This window comes from Coregonus lavaretus (genome assembly GCF_964263955.1).
Source record: "Coregonus lavaretus genome assembly, chromosome: 34".
In the NCBI taxonomy this organism is placed as follows: domain Eukaryota; kingdom Metazoa; phylum Chordata; class Actinopteri; order Salmoniformes; family Salmonidae; genus Coregonus; species Coregonus lavaretus.
In genome coordinates this window covers 33250454-33274671 of record NC_140021.1, presented here as the reverse complement: position 1 = coordinate 33274671, position 24218 = coordinate 33250454, and the positions used below count along the sequence as shown (strand labels likewise).

The window sequence follows — 24218 nt, the reverse complement described above, 5'->3', positions numbered from 1 at the left end:
GCTATGATGAAACTGGCTCAAATTAGGACCGCCACAGGAAAGTAAGACCCAGAGTTACCTCTGCTGCAGAAGATAAGTTCATTAGACTTACCTGCCTCAGAAATTGCAGCCCAAATAAATGCTTCACAGAGTTCAAGTAACAGACACATCTCAACATCAACTGTTCAGAGGAGACTGCGTGAATCAGGCCTTCATGGTCGAATTGCTGCAATGAAACCACTACTAAAGGACACCAATAAGAAGAAGAGACTTGCTTGGGCCAAGAAACACGAGCAATGGACATTAGAGCGGTGGAAATCTGTCCTTTGGTCTGATGAGTCCAAATTTGAGATATTTGGTTCCAACCGCTGTGTCTTTGTGAGACGCAGAGTAGGTGAACTGATCATCTCTGCATGTGTGGTTCCTACCTTGAAGCATGGAGGAGGAGGTGTGATGGTGTGGGGGTGCTTTGCTGGTGACACTGTCAGTGATTTATTTAGAATTCAAGGCACACTTAACCAGCATGACTACCACAGCATTCTTTAGCGATACGCCATCCCATCTAGTTTGCGCTTAGTAGGACTATCATTTGTTTTTCAACAGGACCATGACCCAACACACCTCCAGGCTGTGTAAGGGCTATTTGACCAAGAAGGAGAGTGATGGAGTGCTGCATCAGATGACCTGGCCTCCACAATCACCCGACCTCAACCCAATTGAGATGGTTTGTGATGAGTTGGACGGCAGAGTGAAGGAAAAGCAGCCAACAAGTGCTCAGCATATGTGGGAACTCCTTCAAGACTGTTGGAAACAGAGGGCTTCCTCTGTTTGCTACCGTATGGGTCCGTGCTTGGGGTGTCTATAGAATGTCTTAGGATGTTAGGCGAAGGCACGGTGACTATACCTCTCGTCTCATGGGACACTAGGTCCCATTACGGTGAGTAACTCCAGGTCCACAGGTGAATGGTTTGTGACGGACACAACAATAAATAAAACAAATATTGATAATAATAGTTGCTCAGCGGGACTCAAGTTCCCCTGGTCTTATAGCACTAGGAGAGCCTGATGAACTATGGGTTGCCCTACCCCTGAGCTGGACGTCCCGCTGAGTGGTTTTTGGAAAAGGTTTCTCCCACCACAGCTGTCGGCCGCCGAGTGCTAAGCCAGCTCCACGGTTGGTATCAGTGGGTCGCTGGGATCGGTACTGGAAGTGCAACACCCGTAGGTAATAGGCCTAAATCAGGGGTAACCTAGGCTAGCTCATTAATCACAAGGGAGAGGCGTGAGTTGGGCAAGACAATATCTAACCATATCATGAAAGCAACAATCAAAGTCTTGGAGGGAGGACATGATGGTAGGTCAGCTGATAGTGATGAGTCTTAAGTCCTGCTTTAAAAGCCCCAACAGTCTGAACAACCCTGAGATTATCAGGAAGGGAGTTCCATAGGCGTGGTGTGTGGGAGGAAAAGGCACGGTCCTCCATTGTGCTGAGCCTGGTCCTGGGGGCATGTAGGAGTTTGGCGTGGCTTGAACATAGGGTGCGTGGAAGTTGATAGGGGGAGAGTAGATCTGACAGGTAGGCGGGTCTGATGCCATATAGTGCTTTGTAGACAAGGATGAGAATTGTATAGTCAATTCTTTGAGGAACAAGTAGCCAATAGAGATCAGCAAGGATGGAGGTGATGTGTAGCAGACTTTTCTGTTTGTGTCAGAATCCTTGCAGCACTGTTTTGGATGAGCAGTAGTTAATTGAATTTGCAGGCTGGCCCCAAAGTACTGCATTCCCAAGTAAGAAGCTATCTTACTCAAGCAGTGGGACCTAATAAAACTCTCAACGACATACATCCTTTAATTAGATGTACTGTACCCCTCCTGCACTGGTTCTTGAATATGATAAGTACATCTTCAGAGAATAACAACACTTAAACAGATTACTAGAATTTTGCTTAAAACGCTGGCACCACAAATTAGCAATTAGAAAGAAACAATTAATTAAATCTATAGTTTGGAAATGATAACGCATAGAATAAGAAACCAAAGGATATTCATACCCCTTGACTTATTCCACATTTTGTTGTGTTACAGCCTGAATTCAACATTTATTAAATTGTTTTTTTCTTCACCCAGCTACACACAATACCCCATAATGACAAATTTAATTTATTGAAAAAGAAATACAGAAATATCTAATTTACATAAGTATTCACACCCCTGAGTCAAGACTTTGTAAAAGCACCTTTGGCGGCGATTACAGCTTTGCATCGTCTTGGGTATGTCTGTATCAGCTTTGCACACCTGGATTTGGGGATTTTCTCAAATTCTTCCTGCAGATTTTCTCAAGCTCTGTTAAGTTAGATGGGGAGCAGCGGTGAACAGCAATCGTCAAGTCTTTCCACAGATTTTTTATGGGATTCAATTCTGGGCCACTCAAGGACTTTCACATTCTTGTTCTGAAGCCATTCCAGCGTTGCTTTGGCTGTATGCTTGGGGTCATTGTCCTGTTGGAATGTAAAATGTTCTCCCTAGTCTAAGGTCGTTTGCACTCTGAAGTAGGTTCTCATCAAGGATTTGCCTGTATTTGGCTCCATTCATTATTCCCTCTATTCTTATCAGTCTCCCAGTCCCTGCCGCTGAAAAGCATCCCCATAGCATGATGCTGCCACCACCATGCTTCACGGTAGGGGTGGTGTTAGACAGGTGATGAGCTATGCCTGGTTTTCTCCAGACATAGGGGATAGGAGGGGGGATGAATTAGCCAATTGGAAGCTGGGGATGATTAGGTGGCCATGATGGTATGAGGGCCAGATTGGGAACATAGCCAGGACACCGGGGTTAACACCCCTACTCCTACTCTTACGATAAGTGCCATGGGATCTGTTGTGGAAATTCTTACACCGGGACAATGGAAGTCAATCTTAAATGAATCATTGTTTATTGTCATCTTGCTGGAGAGGTTCCAACAAACTTGATGCACCATAGTGAACGTCTGTCAGGAGCTCTAACGGGGCAGTCCCGTTAGTTCCCATATATACTGACAAGTCATATTTGCATGATTTAGCTTATTCATAATTCATTCATCATTAACGTTTGCGTCATTCATGTGACCGACCAATACTGGGTCATACATGTGAGAGACCAATACCTCACGAGGCTTCTTCTCTAAGCTGAGACCGTGAAACTGAGATATCAAAACAAGGGTCTGGGCGTACTGCCTAATTGCAGATACTGATAGTGAGGGTTCGTTCAATCAGTCACTTGCATGAACACAGAAATTGGTTTATAGAAAAGCACAAACATAGAACATAGAAATGTATAAATTAGAAAAGCACAACATAACATTTTCCATCACAGATCTTCAGTGACCACAGAGAGTCTGGGGCATTTTTATTTTAGACCAGCTGAAAGAGTGCCTCCTTCCAGCAGCATCTGGTCTCCCATCCAGAACCACCCCTGCTTAGCTTCAGAGGCAAGCCAGCAGTGGGATGCAGGGTGGTATGCTGCTGGGTAGTTCCATATTTGTTCCATTTCCCAATGGAAGCTCTAGGAAACTTTCAACACTCTATAAATTGTTGTATACCCTTCCCTAGATATATGCCTCATCACAAATCTATCTCGAAGATCTACGGACAGTTCTTTGGAATTCATGGTATAGTTTCTGCAACCTTACAGTTGAAGTCGGAAGTTTACATACAATTAGGTTGGAGTCATTAAAACTTGTTTTTCAATCACTCCACAAATTTCTTTTTAACATTTACATTTAAATCATTTAGCAGACGCTCTTATCCAGAGCGACTTACAAATTGGTGCATTTAACAAACTATAGTTTTGGTAAGTCGGTTAGGACATCTACTTTGTGCATGTCACAAGTAATCTTTCCAACAATTGTTTACAGAGAGATTATTTTACTTATAATTCACTGTATCACAATTCCATTGGGTCAGAAGTTTACATACACTAAGTTGACTGTGCCTTTAAACAGTTTGGAAAATTCCAGAAAATGATGTCATGGCTTTAGAAGCTTCTGACAGGCTAATTTACATCATTTCAGTCAATTGGAGGTGTACCTGTGGATGTATTTCAAGGCCTACCTTCAAACTCAGCAAAGTACCTTGTGAAGATGCTGGAGGAAACAGGTACAAAAGTATCTATATCCACAGTAAAACAAGTCCTACATTGACATAACCTGAAAGGCCGCTCAGTAACGAAGACGCCACTGCTCCAAAACCGCCATAAAACAGCCAGACAACGGTTTGCAACTGCACATTGGGACAAAGATCATACTTTTTGGAGAAATGTCCTCTGGTCTGATGAAACAAAAATAGAACTGTTTGGCCATAATGACCATCCTTATGTTTGGAGGAAAAAGGGGAAGGATTGCAAGCTGAAGAACACCATCACAACCATGAAGCACGGGGGTGGCAGCATCATGCTGTGGGGGTGCTTTGCTGCAGGAGGGACTGGTGCACTTCACAATATAGATGGCATCATGAGGAAGGAAAATTATGTGGATATATTTAAGCAACATCTCAAGACATCAGTCAGGAAGTTAAAGCTTGGTCGCAAATGGGTCTTCCAAATGGACAATGACCCCAAGCATACTTCCAAAGTTGTGGCAAAATGGCTTAAGGACAACAAAGTCAAGGTATTGGAGTGGCCATCACAAAGCCCTGACCTCAATCCTATAGAACATTTGTGGCCAGAACTGAAAAAGTGTGTGCGAGCAAGGAGGCCTACAAACCTCACTCAGTTACACCAGCTCTGTCAGGAGGAATGGGCCAAAATTGTGTATATGTGTGTATATGTGAGAGTATGGGTGTAAGTGTCTGCGTGTCTGCATGTGTGTGTGTTTGAGAGAGAGTGCGTATCTGTGTGTATGTGTATGTGTGTGTGTGTGTGTGTGTGTGTGTGTGTGTGTGTGTGTGTGTGTGTGTGTGTGTGTGTGTGTGTGACGCGTGCAAAGACGGTGGAAATGCTGTGCAGATAGGGATGCCAGGATGCCAACACCACGTAGATGAGATATAACTAAAACAAGTACAGTGAGGGAAAAAAGTATTTGATCCCCTGCTGATTTTGTACGTTTGTCCACTGACAAAGACATGATTGTCGTGGATGGGTCGTGGATGGGTATTCCTGGAGTGGCCTAGCCAGTCTCCAGACCTTAATGCCTTAGAAAATCTGTGGAGGGAGCTGAAGGTTCGAGTTGCCAAACGTCAGCCTCGAAACCTTAATGACTTGGAGAAGATCTGCAAAGAGGAGTGGGACAAAATCCCTCCTGCCTGAGATGTGTGCAAACCTGGTGGCCAACTACAAGAAATGTCTGACCTCTGTGATTGCCAACAAGGGTTTTGCCACCAAGTACTAAGTCATGTTTTGCAGAGGGGTCAAATACTTATTTCCCTAATTAAAATGCAAATCAATTTATAAAATTTTTGACATGCGTTTTTCTGGATTTTGTTGTTGTTATTCTGTCTCTCACTGTTCAAATAAACCTACCATTAAAATTATAGACTGATCATGTCTTTGTCAGTGGGCAAACGTACAAAATCAGCAGGGGATCAAATACTTTTTTCCCTCACTGTACATAAAGGAAAACAATAACACATCAGGTACACTGCCCATCGCCAAACAAAGGATACCTTATTTGTTTAAATGTTTTATTATTAATATAATTAGTATTTTATTATAATGATTTCTTAGGGTCAACAATTACTTGTATCATATCACTAATTATATTGCCTTTTGAAATGGTGATTGTACCCCAGTTTACCTTTGCTTAGCTTTTTTTTTTTGTCTTGTTATTTATTTTGTAATATAAAAGCATTAAAGAAAAAATATATATATATATATACAAAAATAAGGTAATGCCTAGCCAGTGTTCAGGAGCCAACTCCGTACATTTAAGGTCTAACCCAACCCTGATTTATGGTGCTTTTCCATGGCTAAGTATTAATGCCTGTCACTGTGAATATTTATTTATTATTGTTGTCAGAGTTTTAAAAAAATTTTTATCGATACCTTTTCAGTTCTTTCTGTTTTTGGCTGAACTGATTAGCAATTTTAAGCACCGACTAGTCCGCCCTGGTCTGTCTCTGACTGTATTATTATCTCCATTCCTATCTGTCTGTCTGTCTCTTTCTGTCTGTATGTCTGTCTCTCTGTCTGTCGGTCTGTCTCTCTGTCCACCCTCTCTATCTCCCCTCTCTCTCCCCCCTCTCGATCTCTCGCTCTCTCTCCCCTCTATGTCCTCACTTAATCTCATCAGTATCTGACCGAGTTACCTGAGCTAATCGTGCTACCTGACAGCGCAGTGTCTTAATCTCTCTCTCTGGTGTGGTTGTGTTCCACAGAGAACCATGAGCACTGTGGAGGAGGACTCGGACCACATGATACCATGAAGAGAAGCCTGCAGGTCCTGCGCCGCCAGCTGCTGAGTGAGTAGACAAGACTGGGTCCTCATATACTAACTGAGATAGAATACAGTCAAATCATATACTGTACATTAGTGAGACTCATAGCAGTGACATAACTACAGATCAATACGAACATCTCAATCCAGAGCATCCGCCTATGTAACACTTCCGCATCTGCGGTGAAAGGTGACAGAACTACAGCGGTGTTTGTCAGACAATGAGACATCACGAAAATCAGTCTTCTCACAGAATTGTCTGTAGCGTCCGAACGGTTTAGCCTACAAACTATTATGACCCCTCTATGGAAAGATTAGACTCTCACGAACATGTACATATCCGTTTTGCTCTAGGATGCCCACAGGCCTCACAAGTGTCATGGGACTTGTCTGAAGGTAACCCATACAAACAAATGGAAGTTTTGTGCCAACAAAAATAAGGGTGTCCAAAAAAAACTTCAATATTTCCAGAGCTTTCTTATATCTTCTAGATATAGGACAGACATTTCAAAACCTTATTCCTTATGATACATTTTTTGACTGTATTTTTTTCCATTTATGAATGTGTTATTCAATAAGTTTCTACTGGCTATAGTAGTAAAGGCCAAATTCAATATTTTATCAAATAATTAAAAAATATATAATTTGATAGCTAAAGGAGTCCTAAATCAAATAGCTAAATGATCCATGGTATGACCATCTTAAAACAATTCCATATGTTCAGTGGTGATTTTAGCATGTACATCTTGGTGGGGCGAACCAAAAAATTTAATAAATTTGATACACAACACAACACAATACATTAATTGCACTATAATGGTGACAAACAGTGCGTCCCAACAGCAGTCCCAACACCTTACCACTGCTACACCTGGCTATCAGCGGAGCCTTGTCTGGCAGCGAAACAGTTCATTCAGCCTCATTTACTGCCTTAAAAAAACATAGCTGATGTGGCTGACTTGCTTAAACAAATGTGGTTTCTACTGACAATTGAGATATACAAACTCTGGTATAAGGGGACGACGAGCGAATAAGAGGCAATCCGTAATTTTGATTAAGACATTAATGAGCGAGCTAGGACGGACGTAGTCAATATAACTATTTGTTCAGCACTTTTGAAATGTACAGTGACGGAATTCAGAACATGGGCCGTTCTTACAGTATTCTCCCTGTACACCAAGTTAGAACCGTAGGATAAATAAAGGGGGCATATATGCAGACAATGAAAGCTCTTACAATATTCGACGATTACAATTCTCTAAAACAGACTATAGGCTACATGTGCACCACCAAGTCAGAACAGCAGGTGTAATTAAAAGGGGGAAATTGACCAAATTATTAGGGTGAGGCACATGGGCTACTAACAGCTTACTACACAACATACACTTAGTATTACTTTCTTAGCTACAGTATACATATCTCCCTGGCATATTACATCATTTATGCAGCAGCATACAATACATTTTTGGACTCACCTTGTTGTGCTGTGCTCACTTGAACAGGAAGGTCCAGAGCAGTCCTTCGTGGGCAAAATTTGTCATCAAACTTTGTCATCAAAATTTGGCATTCTCTTGATTTATGGTGCTTTCAAGACAACTGGGAACTCGGAAAAAAACAAAGTCGATTCATGATGACGTCAGTAATCTTCAGGTTGGAGCTCTAGAAAGAGGCCAGAATTCCTGATTTACAATTCCGAGTTGGATGACCGTTCAAAACATATTTTCCCAGTCAGAGCTAGTTTTTTCCCGAGTTCCCAGTTGTCTTGAACTCACTGATGTCAGATTTCCCAGTTCCGAGTTTCCAGTTGTTTTGAGTGCAGCAGAAGTCATGCTGGATTGACAGCATTGCCAATGTTGAGTGTTTATCCTTTTAAGCTTGGAAAAGAGACCCTTAAACCCAAACTTGGGATCACACACACACCCACTCCACTGAATAGCAGGCTAGTGATTGCTTAGCAATGCTTGCAGTTAGCCACAGATTCCTTCCAAACCACTCATTGTTAAATTTGCGATTTCCACCTTGTTGTGTAATGTTTATGTCCAATGGCCGATGAGCACCGATACGTTTTATCTATAATTTCTCTTCATTATTTCTCTTCATATGACAAGGATTAAAAAGGATTTGCCAGTAGATTGTCGACTTGATTCATGATGATGACTGCTAGCTAAGATTTTGAAAGTATGATGTTGACATGATCAGTCCGATCGAAGCTACTGTAGATATAACGTTATTTGACGTCATTTTATCTGTGGCCAATGACCTTGAGCCTTCTTAATGGGCACTTCTAATGTAACTCTATGGCAGCACCCAAGGGGCTTGAATTTTTTAGCTCTACCCTTAGATTTGGCAGTGAAGTAGTGTCCCCATGAGTGACAGAACACTGAGCCAATTACGCCGCAACACTCTGATGGCTCAACAATTTTCTGATGGCTTGCCCCACCACCACAGAAACCACTGAGCTAGGCTGAAACACCAGAGCAGAATGTGGAACATGGGGTCAGGCTGAACCACTGACAGTAACACAGCTAAGAAGAGGGTACAGCCACGGAAATAATGGAACCTTTGGAAAGGAAACTCTTATCAATCTGTGGCTCAGAAATGTAGGATATGTGAAATCGTATCCCCTAGGATAAGTGAATTGCAGATCGTTTCTGGTACCATGTGGTTTTTGGTACCAAATTTTCTGTCGCCTCTTTTTGAGAAGTTTCTTGAGTTTTCTATGGAACCCAACTTTGACGGCCTATGGCCTATTTGTCACTTAGATGTGCTGCGTGGGTCAGAGCTTTGGCCTGCCTCTCCCCAGGCTCTTCACACACAACTCGCTGCATCCCAAATGGCACCCTATTCCCTATATAGTGCACTACTTTTGACCAGAGACCTGTGGCCCCTGTTCAAAAGTAGTACACTTTATAGGGAATAGGGTGCTATTTGGGGTGCAACCAGGTTAGCGGGAGGGGCCCACCTGAAACCCACCTCAGTAAAACAGACTATTCTCATTTCTCATTCTGGCTGCATCCTGGGTTTAATATAAACCGGAGTTGGGGTCAGTAAATATTTTACTAAATGGAAATGTATTTAGTTAATTGAACAATCCTCATTGAAAATAAATGACACTTTTCAATTCTTGGAGTGAATTTCAATTAATCTTATGAGTTGACCCAGCTCTGATGTAGATCTATAGCTTTGGCTGTGGAGAGGGGTTTCAGAGAGAACGCACAGAGATAGGGATGATATCATATCATGATATGATCAAACACTTGTCAGAACAGGAAGTTTCTCTCTTCTCTTCCTATTTTCTTTGGTCACACTTGTCATGACTCTCCCTGGGTGAGGATTAAAGGCCTCACATCAAATGGCCGACAACAACCAGACGCTCTTACCCATGGGGGGTGCCGGTCTTGACATCTTAACACTGCCATAAATTAGAGAGGAGGAGAATCTATCTCTGGCGCTCTAGTATGATGAAAGGAATGCCTTTTTTTCAGAGACTTTTTGCCGCCCAAAAACGTAAACATCCAACAATGAACATTGGGACAATATATTTCAACATCCAAACGTTGGGAATGATGAGAAATGGAATATGGAAAATTCATGTATATTTTGTGATGTCATTAAAATGGTATAAAGGCGTTATAACGAAAACATTGTGACTTGAAGAGCTTTTACACTGTGTCTATCAGGCTTACATCCTTTACCTTGTGTAGAAAATATCAAGGAGGAAGACAATGTTTTCGTGAAGATAGGAATGTCATTTTAGCTTTCTAACAAAATCATAGTGATGATAATACTTTTGCCTCGTAACTAGCCACGCCCGAGGGAGCTCAGAGAGCGTGTCAGTATGACGGAAACGCCCCTCTTTACCAGAGTGCATAAAAGACTGAGTTAAGAATTATCAGATCAGACTAGACGGACCTCAAGCTGCAGCATTGGTCCATATTGGTCCCGACCCTGAAAATCAACACGAGGTGAAGACTACAAATTTACCTCCACTAACAATGTGTTGTATCTAAGAAGGTGAATTTAAGTGGGACCATCCTGTTACTCTCTTCAAACCATCGTCTACTACACTGCTCTCATCACCCCACAGGGGATCATCGACATGGCTGATTAGCCCTCCTCAGAAGACCACTTCCAGAACAAGTGAAAGTAAACAGACAACTAAGAAGATGGACATTGTGACCTCTTGTGGACAATCTGAGCCTTACATCTAAAAGGCCATCCGAAAGAGAAGGCCCAATCGACCCCTTCCCACGAAGGCCTGGGTCCAACAGAGATACACGACGAAGACCTCCAACATGTAAATACATGCATTACTTCTTACCAAAGTTCGGGACAAAGTATTAGGGTTACTGTGAGCGTAGGTCACATGTGTATCCTAGTGTTTTCTCTTTCTCTCTTTATCTCGTCATAGTGGTGCAGTGGTCTAAGGCACTGCATCGCAGTGCTAGCTGTGCCACTAGAGATCCTGGTTCGAATCCAGGCTCTGTCGTAGCCGGCCGCGACCGGGAGACCCATGTGGCGGCGCACAATTGGCCCAGTGTCATCCAGGGTAGGGGAGGGAATGGCCGGCAGGGATGTAGCTCAGTTGGTAGAGCATGGCGTTTGCAACGCCAGGGTTGTGGGTTCGTTTCCTACGGGGGGTATACAAAAATAATGTATGCACTCACTAACTGTAAGTCGCTCTGGATAAGAGCGTCTGCTAAAATGACTAAAATGTAAAATGTAAATGTTGTAACAAGTGTCATATTGTGTTAGTCCGTTTTCATTGTATTACGTTTCTAATCCCTACCTGTACGTGTTTGTATCTTGTGTTATCATTTTTAATTAGATAGTAAATAAATAATTAAATACATTTGTGTGGTACGGAATGATCAGTGCAGACTTAAAGATCCTACGACTTTCAGAATGAGACTGATATGAGGTAAATGATTAATAAATGACTGTTAAGCGATAAGAGATATCTTTAGAGTTAATTCGGGAAACAGTAACTCGTTCCCGTGGTGCCCCAAATGCCTAATGAGTTAACTGTTACATGATTAATTGAATCTAGTAACAATTAAACATAGTAGGTAATTATTCGATAAATAATAGTCATCACAAAAATGAGAGTCACGTCACGACACACTCCTCCTTTCCTATGGTTCTCTCTTCTGGTCTCTTTTCTTCTCCGTTCTCTCTTCCCTTCCATGTCTGTCTGGCTCAACATGGTACTGTACAGGCCCACCTGACGCTACAGGGTAGACTCATCGTTTGTTTTAAGAAAATTGAGTTTTGCCTCTGTCCTCAATCCAATTCCTTCCAAGTAAGCCAATTCCTTTAAAGTATTTCCTTGCCTCAAGTGTAAATTGCATTGTAAAGATGCAATCATAAAATGCTTATCTGTGAGAGCATTTAGTGTACGGTGGGAATGATTGCACACTATGAGTAATCTCCCTAATCTGAGTTGCAGGGCCACGCTTCTCGCCTCTCCGTAGGGTTCTATTGTGGCAATAAATGGTGCTTGTAATATCATCATAACACCGCTGTAATGTTGTGAATAACTTATACATTTAGTGAGAGAGCTGGCGGCCTATTTTATGGCATTGTTTTTCACAGCCCTCGTGGCTCAGTGTTCTCCGCAGAGCTCGGACAACTTCCTGGTTTATGTATTTCCTTCCTGTTTGAGCCGACCAGAGCCAGCCCTGCGGCCCAGTCGCTGTCACAGTCCCAGTGAACCAGGCAACGAGTGTCCCGCTAAATCATTATACCAGAAGCCCTTTTTTTCCTTCTTGTCTCTCATTCCTCAGTGCTCTGACAGCGTGGATATGGGATCTGGGATAAACATGTCTGTGTTCAAAGTGGGGCGGGAGCCTAATATGACGAGCATTGCACAGCATTCAAACAGGAAGATATTATCCCACTGTGTGATAGGATGTATCCCACTGTGTGATAGGATGTATCCCACTGTGTGATAGGATGTATCCCACTGTGTGATAGGATGCGTCCCAAATAGGCCCACGGATCAACAAAAACAGTGGGGCCGAACATTTTTTACATTGGTAAGTTAGTCTAGCCAACTATATAAGCTTGTAGTAATCATGGTCAAATTACAGACCGCAGGGCCCCCATTGATTTTGCTAGTCACTGTCACTCAGATATCATATTCAAAACGGCAAACATCTCACTCCACCCAAAGGCAATATGAGTAGAATTGCAGGACATTAGCTGGAATACTGCACATTTATCTCTCCGCCCCATGGCAAAATGAGTAGAATTGCATGAAATTTGTTAGGGAGTGGTAGAAATTGTTACAGTGAGGGAAAAAAGTATTTGATCCCCTGCTGATTTTGTACGTATGCCCACTGACAAAGAAATGATCCGTCTATAATTTTAATGGTAGGTTTATTTGAACAGTGAGAGACAGAATAACAACAACAAAATCCAGGATAACGCATGTCAAAAATGTTATAAATTGATTTACATTTTAATGAGGGAAATACGTTATTGACCCCCTCTCAATCAGAAAGATTTCTGGCGGGACACTCGTTGCCTGGTTCATACAGGTAACGAGCTGAGATTAGGAGCACACTCTTAAAGGGAGTGCTCCTAGTCTCAGCTTGTTACCTGTATAAAAGACACCTGTCCACAGAAGCAATCAATCAATCAGATTCCAAACTCTCCACCATGGCCAAGACCAAAGAGCTCTCCAAGGATGTCAGGGACAGGATTGTAGACCTACACAAGGCTAGAATGGGCTACAAGACCATCGCCAAGCAGCTTGGTGAGAAGGTGACAACAGTTGGTGTGATTATTCGCAAATGGAAGAAACACAAAATAACTGTCAATCTCCCTCGGCCTGGGGCTCCATGCAAGATCTCACCTCGTGGAGTTGCAATGATCATGAGAACGGTGAGGAATCAGCCCAGAACTACACGGGAGGATCTTGTCAATGATCTCAAGGCAGCTGGGACCATAGTCACCAAGACAACAATTGGTAACACACCAGGCCGTGAAGGACTGAAATCCTGCAGCGCCCGCAAGGTCCCCCTGCTCAAGAAAGCACATATACAGGGCTGTCTGAAGTTTGCCAATGAACATCTGAATGATTCAGAGGAGAACTGGGTGAAAGTGTTGTGGTCAGATGAGACCAAAATCGAGCTCTTTGGCATCAACTCAATTCACCGTGTTTGGAGGAGGAGGAATGCTGCCTATGACCCCAAGAACACCATCCCCACCGTCAAACATGGAGGTGGATACATTATGCTTTGGAGGTGTTTTTCTGCTAAGGGGACAGGACAACTTCAACGCATCAAAGGGACGATGGACGGGGCCATGTACCGTCAAATCTTGGGTGAGAACCTCCTTCCCTCAGCCAGGGCATTGAAAATGGGTCGTGGATGGGTATTCCAGCATGACAATGACCCAAAACACACGGCCAAGGCAACAAAGGAGTGGCTCAAGAAGAAGCACATTAAGGTCCTGGAGTGGCCTAGCCAGTCTCCAGACCTTAATCCCATATAAAATCTGTGGAGGGAGCTGAAGGTTCGAGTTGCCAAACATCAGCCTCGAAACCTTAATGACTTGGAGAAGATCTGCAAAGAGGAGTGGGACAAAATCCCTCCTGAGATGTGTGCAAACCTGGTGGCCAACTACAAGAAACGTCTGACCTCTGTGATTGCCAACAAGGGTTTTGCCACCAAGTACTAAGTCATGTTTTGCAGAGGGGTCAAATTCTTATTTTTTACTTATTTTGTTGTTATTCTGTCTCTCACTGTTCAAATAAACCTACCATTAAAATTATAGACTGATCATTTCTTTGTCATTGGGCAAACGTACAAAATCAGCAGGGGATCAAATACTTTTTTCCCTCACTGTACCTAGAGGAAAATGGGGGAGGGTCATGCTTTTCAATTTCAGTCAGGGGGAGGGTTTAGTATTTTTTTTTGTTTATTCCAGGGGAATCGATTAGCAAACCTAAAGCAATGGGAAATCTAAGCTCAGGTGGTAGCGCTATAGGTTTGGGGGGGAAATATTGTTGCTATTTTCACAACCAAACATTATCGGCACAGTGCTGACGGTGGCGAGAAAGCGCTGGGTTTTGATGAATAAACCAGTTGTGGGTGTGTCGAGGCTTGGCCCCTCACTGGTCAAATAGAACGTGTTCCATGGTTAAATATGTGGTTGTTTCAAGTTGTGTATTTATGGTCTTTTATGTTTTGCCTTGGAATCAACTCCAATTCCAATGTTAGTCCTTTAAAGTTTGTTAAACAGCTTACAGAAACTAAATAACAAAATGTAGACCCATAATTACTCCCTGTGGGCATATAATATTAAAACAACGCAGACTATTTTACGGGCATCCAAAGTTTTCACAGTAACTGGACAAAGATCCAATATAAAGAGAAAGGGAGAATGTCCACTCACCATTATACTGCTCCCAAATATAATGTTTTGTATACATATTGGATCCATTTTACAGATTGCATTCACACTGCTCCAGAAGTTGCATGCTCACCATAATACCAGGACATTGTTTATCATTGTAATAAGTTTGGTTTTAATAAAATTCAACAAAAAACAAGCAATCTGTAACTTGTTTTCAACAACAATAAATAAATACATGTAAAATGTAATTATATAAAATTGCCAGGATAAAAAAGACATGACGCATTGCTGTTTAACCAGCATTCATTATAGTAGGCCTAGGGCTATAACCAACCGCATTACTGTGAAAAACAGCTTTTGGTTGGTCTTAAATATCCCTATCAGCGCTGCCTGAAATTAGCACTTTGGATCCTGTTTTTAAGGACACACCTCAAATATTTCCACCCCACCCATCTGAGCACAAGCGAGCTGATATAAGACAGGTAAATTACCCATCCTTGCTCAACAGTTGGAAAATAGCAGAGCGCTGGCTTCTTCCTTAGGGGCTTCCCATTCAAGATTGGATCCGAAGGTACCTGCGTCTTCATCCTCTGTTCTTTCTCCCTCTCCGGTGGCTTCTACCTCGGGTTCAGATCCTCAGAGCTCCCATCCTCATCAGACTGTGAGGCTGTCTGAGAGACCGGCCCATTCAACATCACCAGCTGTCATCATCAGCAGCTCTATGGAGAGAAACATCTCGGTTTCAAATGCAAAGACCCTGTGCTGCCCAGGAGCACGAGTACAGGACATGACAAGGCTGCTTCCGACTGTTCTACGACAGATACCGGGAGCTGGAGCTGTCATAGTCTATGTGGGGTCAAACGACATCAGGAGGGCTAGCTCGGAACATCTGAAAATGGATTTTAAAGAACTGATTTTAGCATTAAAAGATTCCAAAAAACGGCCAATCATTTCAGGTCCAGTACCATTGTTGGGCTGCAGGTGTGAAAGATTCAGCAGGCTACTGGCATTACACATCTGGCTAAAAGATTACTGTAGCTCTGTAGGAATCACTTTTATAGATAACATTGACACCTTCTGGAAACAGAAGATACTCTACAGGAATGACGGAGTCATCTTGGCTCCTGGACTCCGTCCACGCGTTTCAAGGCTGCGTTGAAACTTATCAATGACACAAGACCAACTCAGTTAATCCCTACCATTGTGACAATGAGTCATCATAATGCTGCATCAAATGTACATTATCCTAGGGGCGTTGGCAGACACAATGTAAGTAACTTAATTTATGTCCCCCTAATGGCCGTGAATACCGCTGTTGATCCTACAGCTATTGTATGCAGTAATCATGATCCTATGAACCAGAGTTACACTGTTAGCACTGAGGCAGTGTGCCCTAGGAGGAATACATTTTACATTTTAGTCATTTAGCAGACGCTCTTATCCAGAGCGACTTACAGTTAGTGCATACATGTTTTTTTGTGTGTGTTTTTTTCATACTGGCCCCCCGTGGGAATCGAACCCACAACCCTGGCGTTGCAAACGCCATGCTCTACCAACTGAGCTACACGGGGTCATTGTGTGCAGCTCACCCTACACTATCAGACCCAATATAAATAACATGAGAAAGTCTACTTCTGATAAGCTTCCCAGTAAAGCATTAAAAACAATCAAGCAACCCATAAAAGTGCTAAAAATAGCCAATATTAACATATGCAGCCTGAGAAACAAGGTCCATGAAGTCAATAACTTGCTTGAAACAGATGACGTTCATATTCTGACTATCTCTGACAAAAGATAATACCTTTGATGATACAGTGGTAGCAATACATGGTTATAACATCTACCAAAAATACAGAAATGCCAACGGGGGCGGTGTTGCGGTCTATATTCAGAACCACATTCCTTTAAAGCTTAGAGACGATCTCATGTTAGATACTGTTGAAGTAATGATGCGGATGTGGTGCGAATCAATAGCAGGACACAGGAGCTCAGTTAATCCAGACTTTACTAGAAAATCCAAAAATCATAACACGGGTCAAACAACCCGGAGGCGAAACATACGCCACAGTGCGTAAAATACTCCCAAACCGAACTGCGCACGAACAATAGTGCGACGGTAAAACAAAGAGAGTCTAGCAAACAGCACTGCACCAAACGACAGGAAAACAATTACACACAACACATGACAAACAAATGGAACAATATATAGGGTACATAATCACACTAACAGGGAACAGGTGCACAACAACTAGACAAAACCAAACGAACATCGAACACATCCAACGGTGGCAGCTAGTACTCCGGAGACGACGACCGCCGAAGCCTGCCCGAGCAAGGAGGAGGAGCAGCCTCGGCCGAAACCATGACACTCACCTAAAGCCCATTCTTGTGGGAAGCTGCTATAGACCACCAAGTGCTAACAGTCAGTATCTAGATAATATGTGTGAAATGCTTGATAATGGATGTGATATCAACAGAGAAGTATATTTTCTGGGTGATTTAAATATTCACTGACTCTCATCAAGCTGTCCACTCAAGAAAAAACGTTAAACTGTAACCAGTGTCTGCAACCTGGTTCAGGTTGTCAGTCAACCTACCAGGGTATTTACAAACATGTATTGATCACATCTTTACTAATGCTGCAGAAATTTGCTTGAAAGCATTATCCAAATCCATAGGATGTAGTGATCACAATATAGTAGCCATATCAAGGAAAACCAAAGTTCCAAAGGCTGGGCCTAATATAGTGTATAATAGGTCATACAATAAGTTTTGTAGTGATTCATATGTTGATGATGTAAAGAATATTTGCTGGTCCGTGGTGTGTAATGAGGAGAAAACCAGAGGCTGCACTTGACACATTTATGAAATTGCTTATTCCAGTTACTAATAAGCATGCACCTGTTAAGAAAAGTACTGTAAAAACTGTTAAGTCCCCTTGGATTGATGAGGAATTGAAAAATGGTATGGTTGAGAGGGATCAGGCAAAAGGTATGGAAAATAAGTCTGGCAGCCCAACTGATTGGCAAACGTACTGCAAATTAAGAAATAATGTGACTAAACTAAATAAAAATAAACTATACTATGAAACAAAAATAAATTATATAAAGAATGATAGTAAAAAGCTTTGGAGCACCTTAAATGACATTTTGGGAAAAAAGGCAAACTCGGCTTAATCATTAATTGAATCAGATGGCTCATTCATCACAAAACCCACTGATATAGCCAACTACTTGAATGACTTCTTCATTGGCAAGATAAGCAAACTTAGGTATGACATGCCAGCAACAAACGCTGACACTACACATCCAAGTATATCTGACCAAATTATGAAAGACAAGAATTGTACTTTTGAATTCCGTAAAGTCAGTTTGGAAGAGGTGAAAAAATTATTGTTGTCTATCAACAATGATAAGCCACCCGGGTCTGACAATCTGGATGAAAAATTACTGAGGATAATAGCGGTTGATATTGGCACTCCTATTTGCCACATCTTCAATTTAAGCCTACTAGAAAGTGTGTGCCCTCAGGCCTGGAGGGAAGCTAAAGTCATTCTGCTACCCAAGAATAGCAACAAAAAAACTTTACTGGCTCAAATAGCCAACCAATCAGCCTGTTACCAACCAAATTGTGTTTGAACAGACACCTGCTATAATGTGGATAAAGAGTTACTTGTCTAACAGAACACAGAGGGTGTTCTTTAATGGAAGCCTCTCAAACATAATCCAGGTAAAATCAGGAATTTCCCAGGGTAGCTGTTTAGGCCCCTTACTTTTTTCCATCTTTACTAACGACAGTGTGTCTATGTATGCGGATGACTCAACACTACACACGTCAGCTACTACAGCAACTGAAATAACTGCAACACTTAACAAAGAGCTGCAGTTAGTTTCAGAATGGATAGCAAGGAATAAGTTAGTCCTAAATATTTCCAAAACTAAAAGCATTGTATTTGGGACAAATAATTCCCTAAACCCTAAACCTCAACTACATCTCATAATAAATAATGTGGAAATTGAGCAAGTTGAGGAGACTAAACTGCTTGGAGTAACCCTGGATTGTAAACTGTCATGGTCAAAACATATTGAGACAACAGTAGCTAAGACGGGGAGAAGTCTGTCCATAATAAAGCGCTGCTCTGCCTTCTTAACAACACTATCAACAAGGCAGGTCCTACAGGCCCTAGTTTTGTCGCACCTAGACTACTGTTCAGTAGTGTGGTCAGGTGCCACAAAGAGGGACTTGGGAAAATTGCAGTTGGCTCAGAACAGGGCAGCACGGCTGGCCCTTAAAAGTACACGGAGATCTAACGTTAATGACATGCATGTCAATCTCTCATGGCTCAAAGTGGAAGAGAGATTGACTTCATCACTACTTGTTTTTGTAAGAGGTGTTGACAAGATGAATGTACCGAGCTGTCTGTTTAAAATACTAGCACACAGCTCGGACACCCATGCATACCCCACAAGACATGCCACCAGAGGTCTCTTCACAGTCCCCAAATCCAGAACAGACTATGGGAGGCGCACATTACTACATAGAGCCATGACTACATGGAACTCTATTCCACATCATGTAACTGATGCAAGCAGTATAATCAGATTATTCCTATTCAAGAAATAAGAGGTAGGCCTACCTGTTTGACAGATGAAATTATAGTCTACTAGCCAATTCCTTCAGTCACCATGCACTCCTTAAATATCTCAGTGTCAGTGAGTGAAGGGCTTGGTGTGTTAAGTTAAAACCAGTGCTCGAATTGAGGGAGTGTGTGAGGGTATTGTGGCTTTTGTTAAAGACAATGGCTAAAAGCATAAGATTTCGAAAAATATTAAATGGGCATGATTATATAAAATGATTTATAATGACATTTTAGTCCGCAAATGCTTTATCCTAGAAACAACATGTAAAATGCCAGGGAAAGACGTGACTCCGATGCATATGGGATATCTTTGGTTTGTCTCTATGACATTCAGAGGCTGTGCTAGAACCTTCTATAGCCAAGGAGACAAAAAATGTACTTTGCTTAGGAATTAATGTGTGATTCTGTCACTATCAACTGACGTTCAACATTTCAACGGGCTATTAAACAACTTACTAACTCTAAATCAGCCAGGAGCAAGCCAGGTAGCCTACAAAGGAATGAAAATGAATGATTTAGGCTATATTACTATTATTTCAAGGCTATAGCCTGCCATTTAAGAAATACATTGTGAAGCAATTGTGACAGCTACAGGCTGGCAGGAGCACTCAGCATTTCAACATCACATCAACAACAGCACTTCAATGGCTCCTGTGGCGGACCGGGCACATGCACGCTGACATGCTCGCCAGTTGTACAGTGTTTCCTCCGACACATTGGTGTGTGTGTGTGTTGTTTGGGTGTTGTGAGATTTGAGAAAGAAGCTCATTGGTATTCTGATTGATGCTGTAGAGACAGCCTTCCCACCTCCCGTGTGGATTCGTGGAGGATCCCATTGAGTTAGCATCCGCGTGCCTTAACACGGTCCATAGAGGACTGCATGGTGAGGGCATCCTTAATCGCTAACTGCTATGCAGTGTCAACATTGCTAACAATACAGTAACAGTCATGCATGTTTAGCCTGTACGCTAATCGCTAATGATGTGATAATATAATGATCTGTCCCTGTGGCACCACAGCGAGTGATGTGTGTGTTAAGCTTGGAGAAATTGCTGAGTGGAGTGTTGGAGGCTATTTTGTAAATGACATCGCCGAAGTCAAGGATCGGTAGGATAGTCAGTTTTACGAGGGCATGTTTGGCAGCATGAGTGAAGGAGGCTTTGTTGCGAAATAGGAAGCCAATTCTAGATTTAACTTTGGATTGGAGATGCTTAATGTGAGTCTGGAAGGAGAGTCTACAGTCTAACCAGACACCTAGGTATTTGTAGTTGTCCACATACTCTAGGTCAGACCCGCCGAGAGTATTGATTCTAGTCGGGTGGGCGGGTGCCAGCAGCGTTCGATTGAAAAGCATGCATTTAGTTTTACTAGTGTTTAAGAGCAGTTGGAGGCTACGGAAGGAGTGTTGTATGGCATTGAAGCTCGTTTGGAGGTTTGTTAACACAAACACAGTGTCCATGAGATTACCCTGGTAATAGATGGACCTACTCAGGCCTCCACACAGAGAGAGAGAGAGAGAGAGAGAGAGAGAGAGAGAGAGAGAGAGAGAGAGAGAGAGAGAGAGAGAGAGAGAGAGAGAGAGAGAGAGAGAGAGAGAGAGAGAGAGAGAGAGAGAGAGAGAGAGAGAGAGAGAGAGAGAGAGAGAGAGAGAGAGAGAGAGAGAGAGAGAGAGAGAGAGAGAGAGAGAGAGAGAGAGAGAGAGAGAGAGAGAGAGAGAGAGAGAGGGGCAACCCCCACAGGATTGATCACAATAACGTAGCTATCAGTAGAGTCAGAGCTAGGGGAGGGGGGTCAAGTGCAAGTGGTGCAGGTAGGAGGATTATTTAAGATACTGTTTGAAGAGGTAGAGTTTCAGATGTTTTCAGAAAATGGGCAGGAACTCTACTGTCCTAGCTTCAGGGGGAAGCTGGCTCCACCATTGAGGTGCCAGGACAGAGAAGAGCTTGGACTGGACTTAATGGGGCCAAGAGACCAGAGGTGGCTTAACGGAGTGCTCGGGTTGGGGTGTAGGGTTTGAGCATAACCTGAAGGTAGGGAGGGGCAGTTCCTCTTGCTGTTCCGTAGGTAAGCACCATGGTCTTGTAGTGGATGCGAGCTCCGACTGGAAGCCAGTGGAGTGTGCGGAGGAGCGGGGTGACATGAGAGAACATGCAAAGGTTGAAAACCAGGTGGGCTGCAGCGTTCTAGATAAGTTGCAGGGGTTTGATGGCACAAGCGGGTAGCCCAGCCAACAGTGAGGTGCAGTAGTCCAGACGGGATAGGACAAGTGCCTGGATTAGGACCTGCCCCGCTTCCTGTGTGAGGTAGGGTCGTACTCTACGGATGTTGTAGAGCTGCTCTCTACGACACACTGATCTGCTCTCTACTATACACACTAAGTGGATTCTCTGCTATGATTGATTAGCCTGGTCTGGTGGATATAGGATGTAGTAGCGTAGGCTACATCTCACACTATTATCCCACTACAGTAGTTGGTAGAGTTGGTAGCTTAAGTAAATACTGACCAATGAGGTTATAGCTGAATGTTGAGGATTTGATCATTTTCACCACTCAATGACACTGGGCGGCCAATTTGGCTTTCTAGGCCCTGACATTGACTCTAAAACTGAGTGATGGGAAAGGGACAGAGAGATGGGGACAAGGCCATTGGATCAAGTGCACAAGACACATCAGCCAGCCCTATGATCTATTAATGTCCCATTCCCCGCCATGTCATTAATGGAGGACTTATACATGAATGTCACTAGCTTCTTATGCATTCAAAACAGCCTCTAATTCAGCAAGTTTACTGCATAAATTGCCCTTCCCCTTGATAAATCTCTTGGCTGGGTTAATTGAAATAGGTTTTTGGCTGATATAACAGAAATAAATCAGGATCTAATTTAACAGTAATTTGGACCTCGTCCTCATTTTTTTACCTCCCAGAATAGTGAGTGGTATGATCAGTTGGGTGTCAGAGATAGTGAGAGAAGCTAACAGGCTGAATCAACGTGGAATTGGATTTGCAAAACCCAACTTTTAACCTAAATCCAATGACATGGTGACATTTTTTGTTGAATTCACGTTAGTTGACAACTCAACCAAATGTAAATCAAAACTAAATGTTGAACTGACGTCTGTGCCCAGTGGGTATGATGTTGACAAGGCCTTTCATAGTGGTGAAACTGCCACATTCGTTTGCAATATTACAACAACAAAGACGTTACTTCAAACAACGAACACCGTTTTGTTTTTTTGCAGACATTATTGCACATCATTGCATGCGCGATAGAATAGCAGAGTATGTACTACGATGCGCCTGGGTCGGCCAGTGTCGCTGTTTCGCCTATCGCAGATCTCAGCTTTAAGAGCGAGTCATGTGTCCCTGTGTCCTTTGTGTTGTGTTAGATGGAGTCAAGATGTAGGATGGTATGTCCTCCATGATATGTCCTCTAAAACAGTAATTTGTTTCCTCAAGCACCTTGTATTTGACATGCTTACTCAATTAAATATATGATACTGTGGGGTGAGACACACACACACACATTGCCAATCTGTCTGTGCCAATGCAATCTGTCTGTGGACAAGTCCAGACTAGCCTGAGGATCTCAACCAAACAGAGGATGAAAAAGGAAGACAAGATCAGACTGAATACTGTTACTTCCAACGTCACCCTGCACCATCGGGCCCCTTCCAGAGAAGCCAGCTCGACCCTACACCTCCAGGCTCCATCCTGCACCATCGGGCCCCTTCCAGAGAGGACAGCAACCCCCCCAACCCACTACCCCCCATGCTACTGTAACAGAACAACACCCCAATCAGAAGAGACCAAGAGTCCAGCAAGACAGCTATGCAGAGGTGGCACGAAGAATAGAGCACCCTGCTGAAAAACTGTTGTTATCCATCAATTATGTAAGCCACCAGGTATAGAAAACCTAGATGGGAAACTATTGAGAATGGTAGACTGTATTGCAACCCCTATTTGCCATGTCTTTAACCTAAAGGAGTGTGTGTGTCCACAGGCGTGGAAGGAAGCTAAAGTAATTCCACTACCTAAAAATAGTAAAGCACCCTTTGCTGGCTCTAATACCCGCCCAATCAGTTTGCTGTCTTTACAGTGTACAGTCAGAAAGCAGTTTAGCAGTTACACCGGTGGGCCCAGATGGCAAATTAATTAACTTAACTTGAATTGGAGTTCCCGTGTTGGATAGCCATAGCCAGCTAGCTAACATAGCATCCCTCTCTGTTTGAGCCGGGTGTTTGAGTAGGCTAAACTAGCTAGCTGCATACGCAGTTTAGAAGTTAACACATACAGTGCAGTCGGAAGGTATTCAGTCCCCTTCCCTTTTTCCACATTTTGTTACGTTACGGCCTTATTCTAAAATTGATTAAATTATTGTTTTTTCACATCAATCTACACACAATACCCCATAATGGCAAAGTGAAAAGAGGTTTTTAGAATTTTTTGCAAATGTATAAACAATTAAAAACAGAAAGACCTTATTTACATAAGTATTCAGACACTTTGCTATGAGACTCGAAATTGAGCTCAGGTGCATCCTGTTTCCATTGATCATCCTTGAGATGTTTCTACAACTTAATTGGAATCCACCTGTAGTAAATTCATTTGAATGGAAATTATTTGGAAAGGCACACACCTGTCTATATAAGGTCCCACAGTTGACAGTGCAGGTCAGAGCAAAAACCAAGCCATGAGGTCGAAGGAATTTTCCATAGAGCTCCGAGACAGGATTGTGTCGAGGCACAGATCTGGGGAAGGGTACCAAAACATTTCTGCAGCATTTAAGGTCCCCAAGAACACTGTGGCCTCCATCATTCTTTTTTTTAATT

General features: G+C 42.7%; 1 protein-coding gene across 1 annotated transcript in view; it reads left to right on the top strand.

The window, feature by feature from the left end:
- The window catches only part of LOC311109146 (uncharacterized protein), a 101916-nt gene that overhangs the window by 64141 nt on the left and 13557 nt on the right, over positions 1 to 24218 (top strand). The window contains exon 2 of the mRNA XM_084151968.1: positions 6327 to 6410. Within this exon, the coding sequence (XP_084008094.1) occupies positions 6371 to 6410 (40 nt within the window). The 5' untranslated portion in view covers positions 6327 to 6370. The remainder of the gene's footprint in view (positions 1 to 6326; positions 6411 to 24218) is intronic.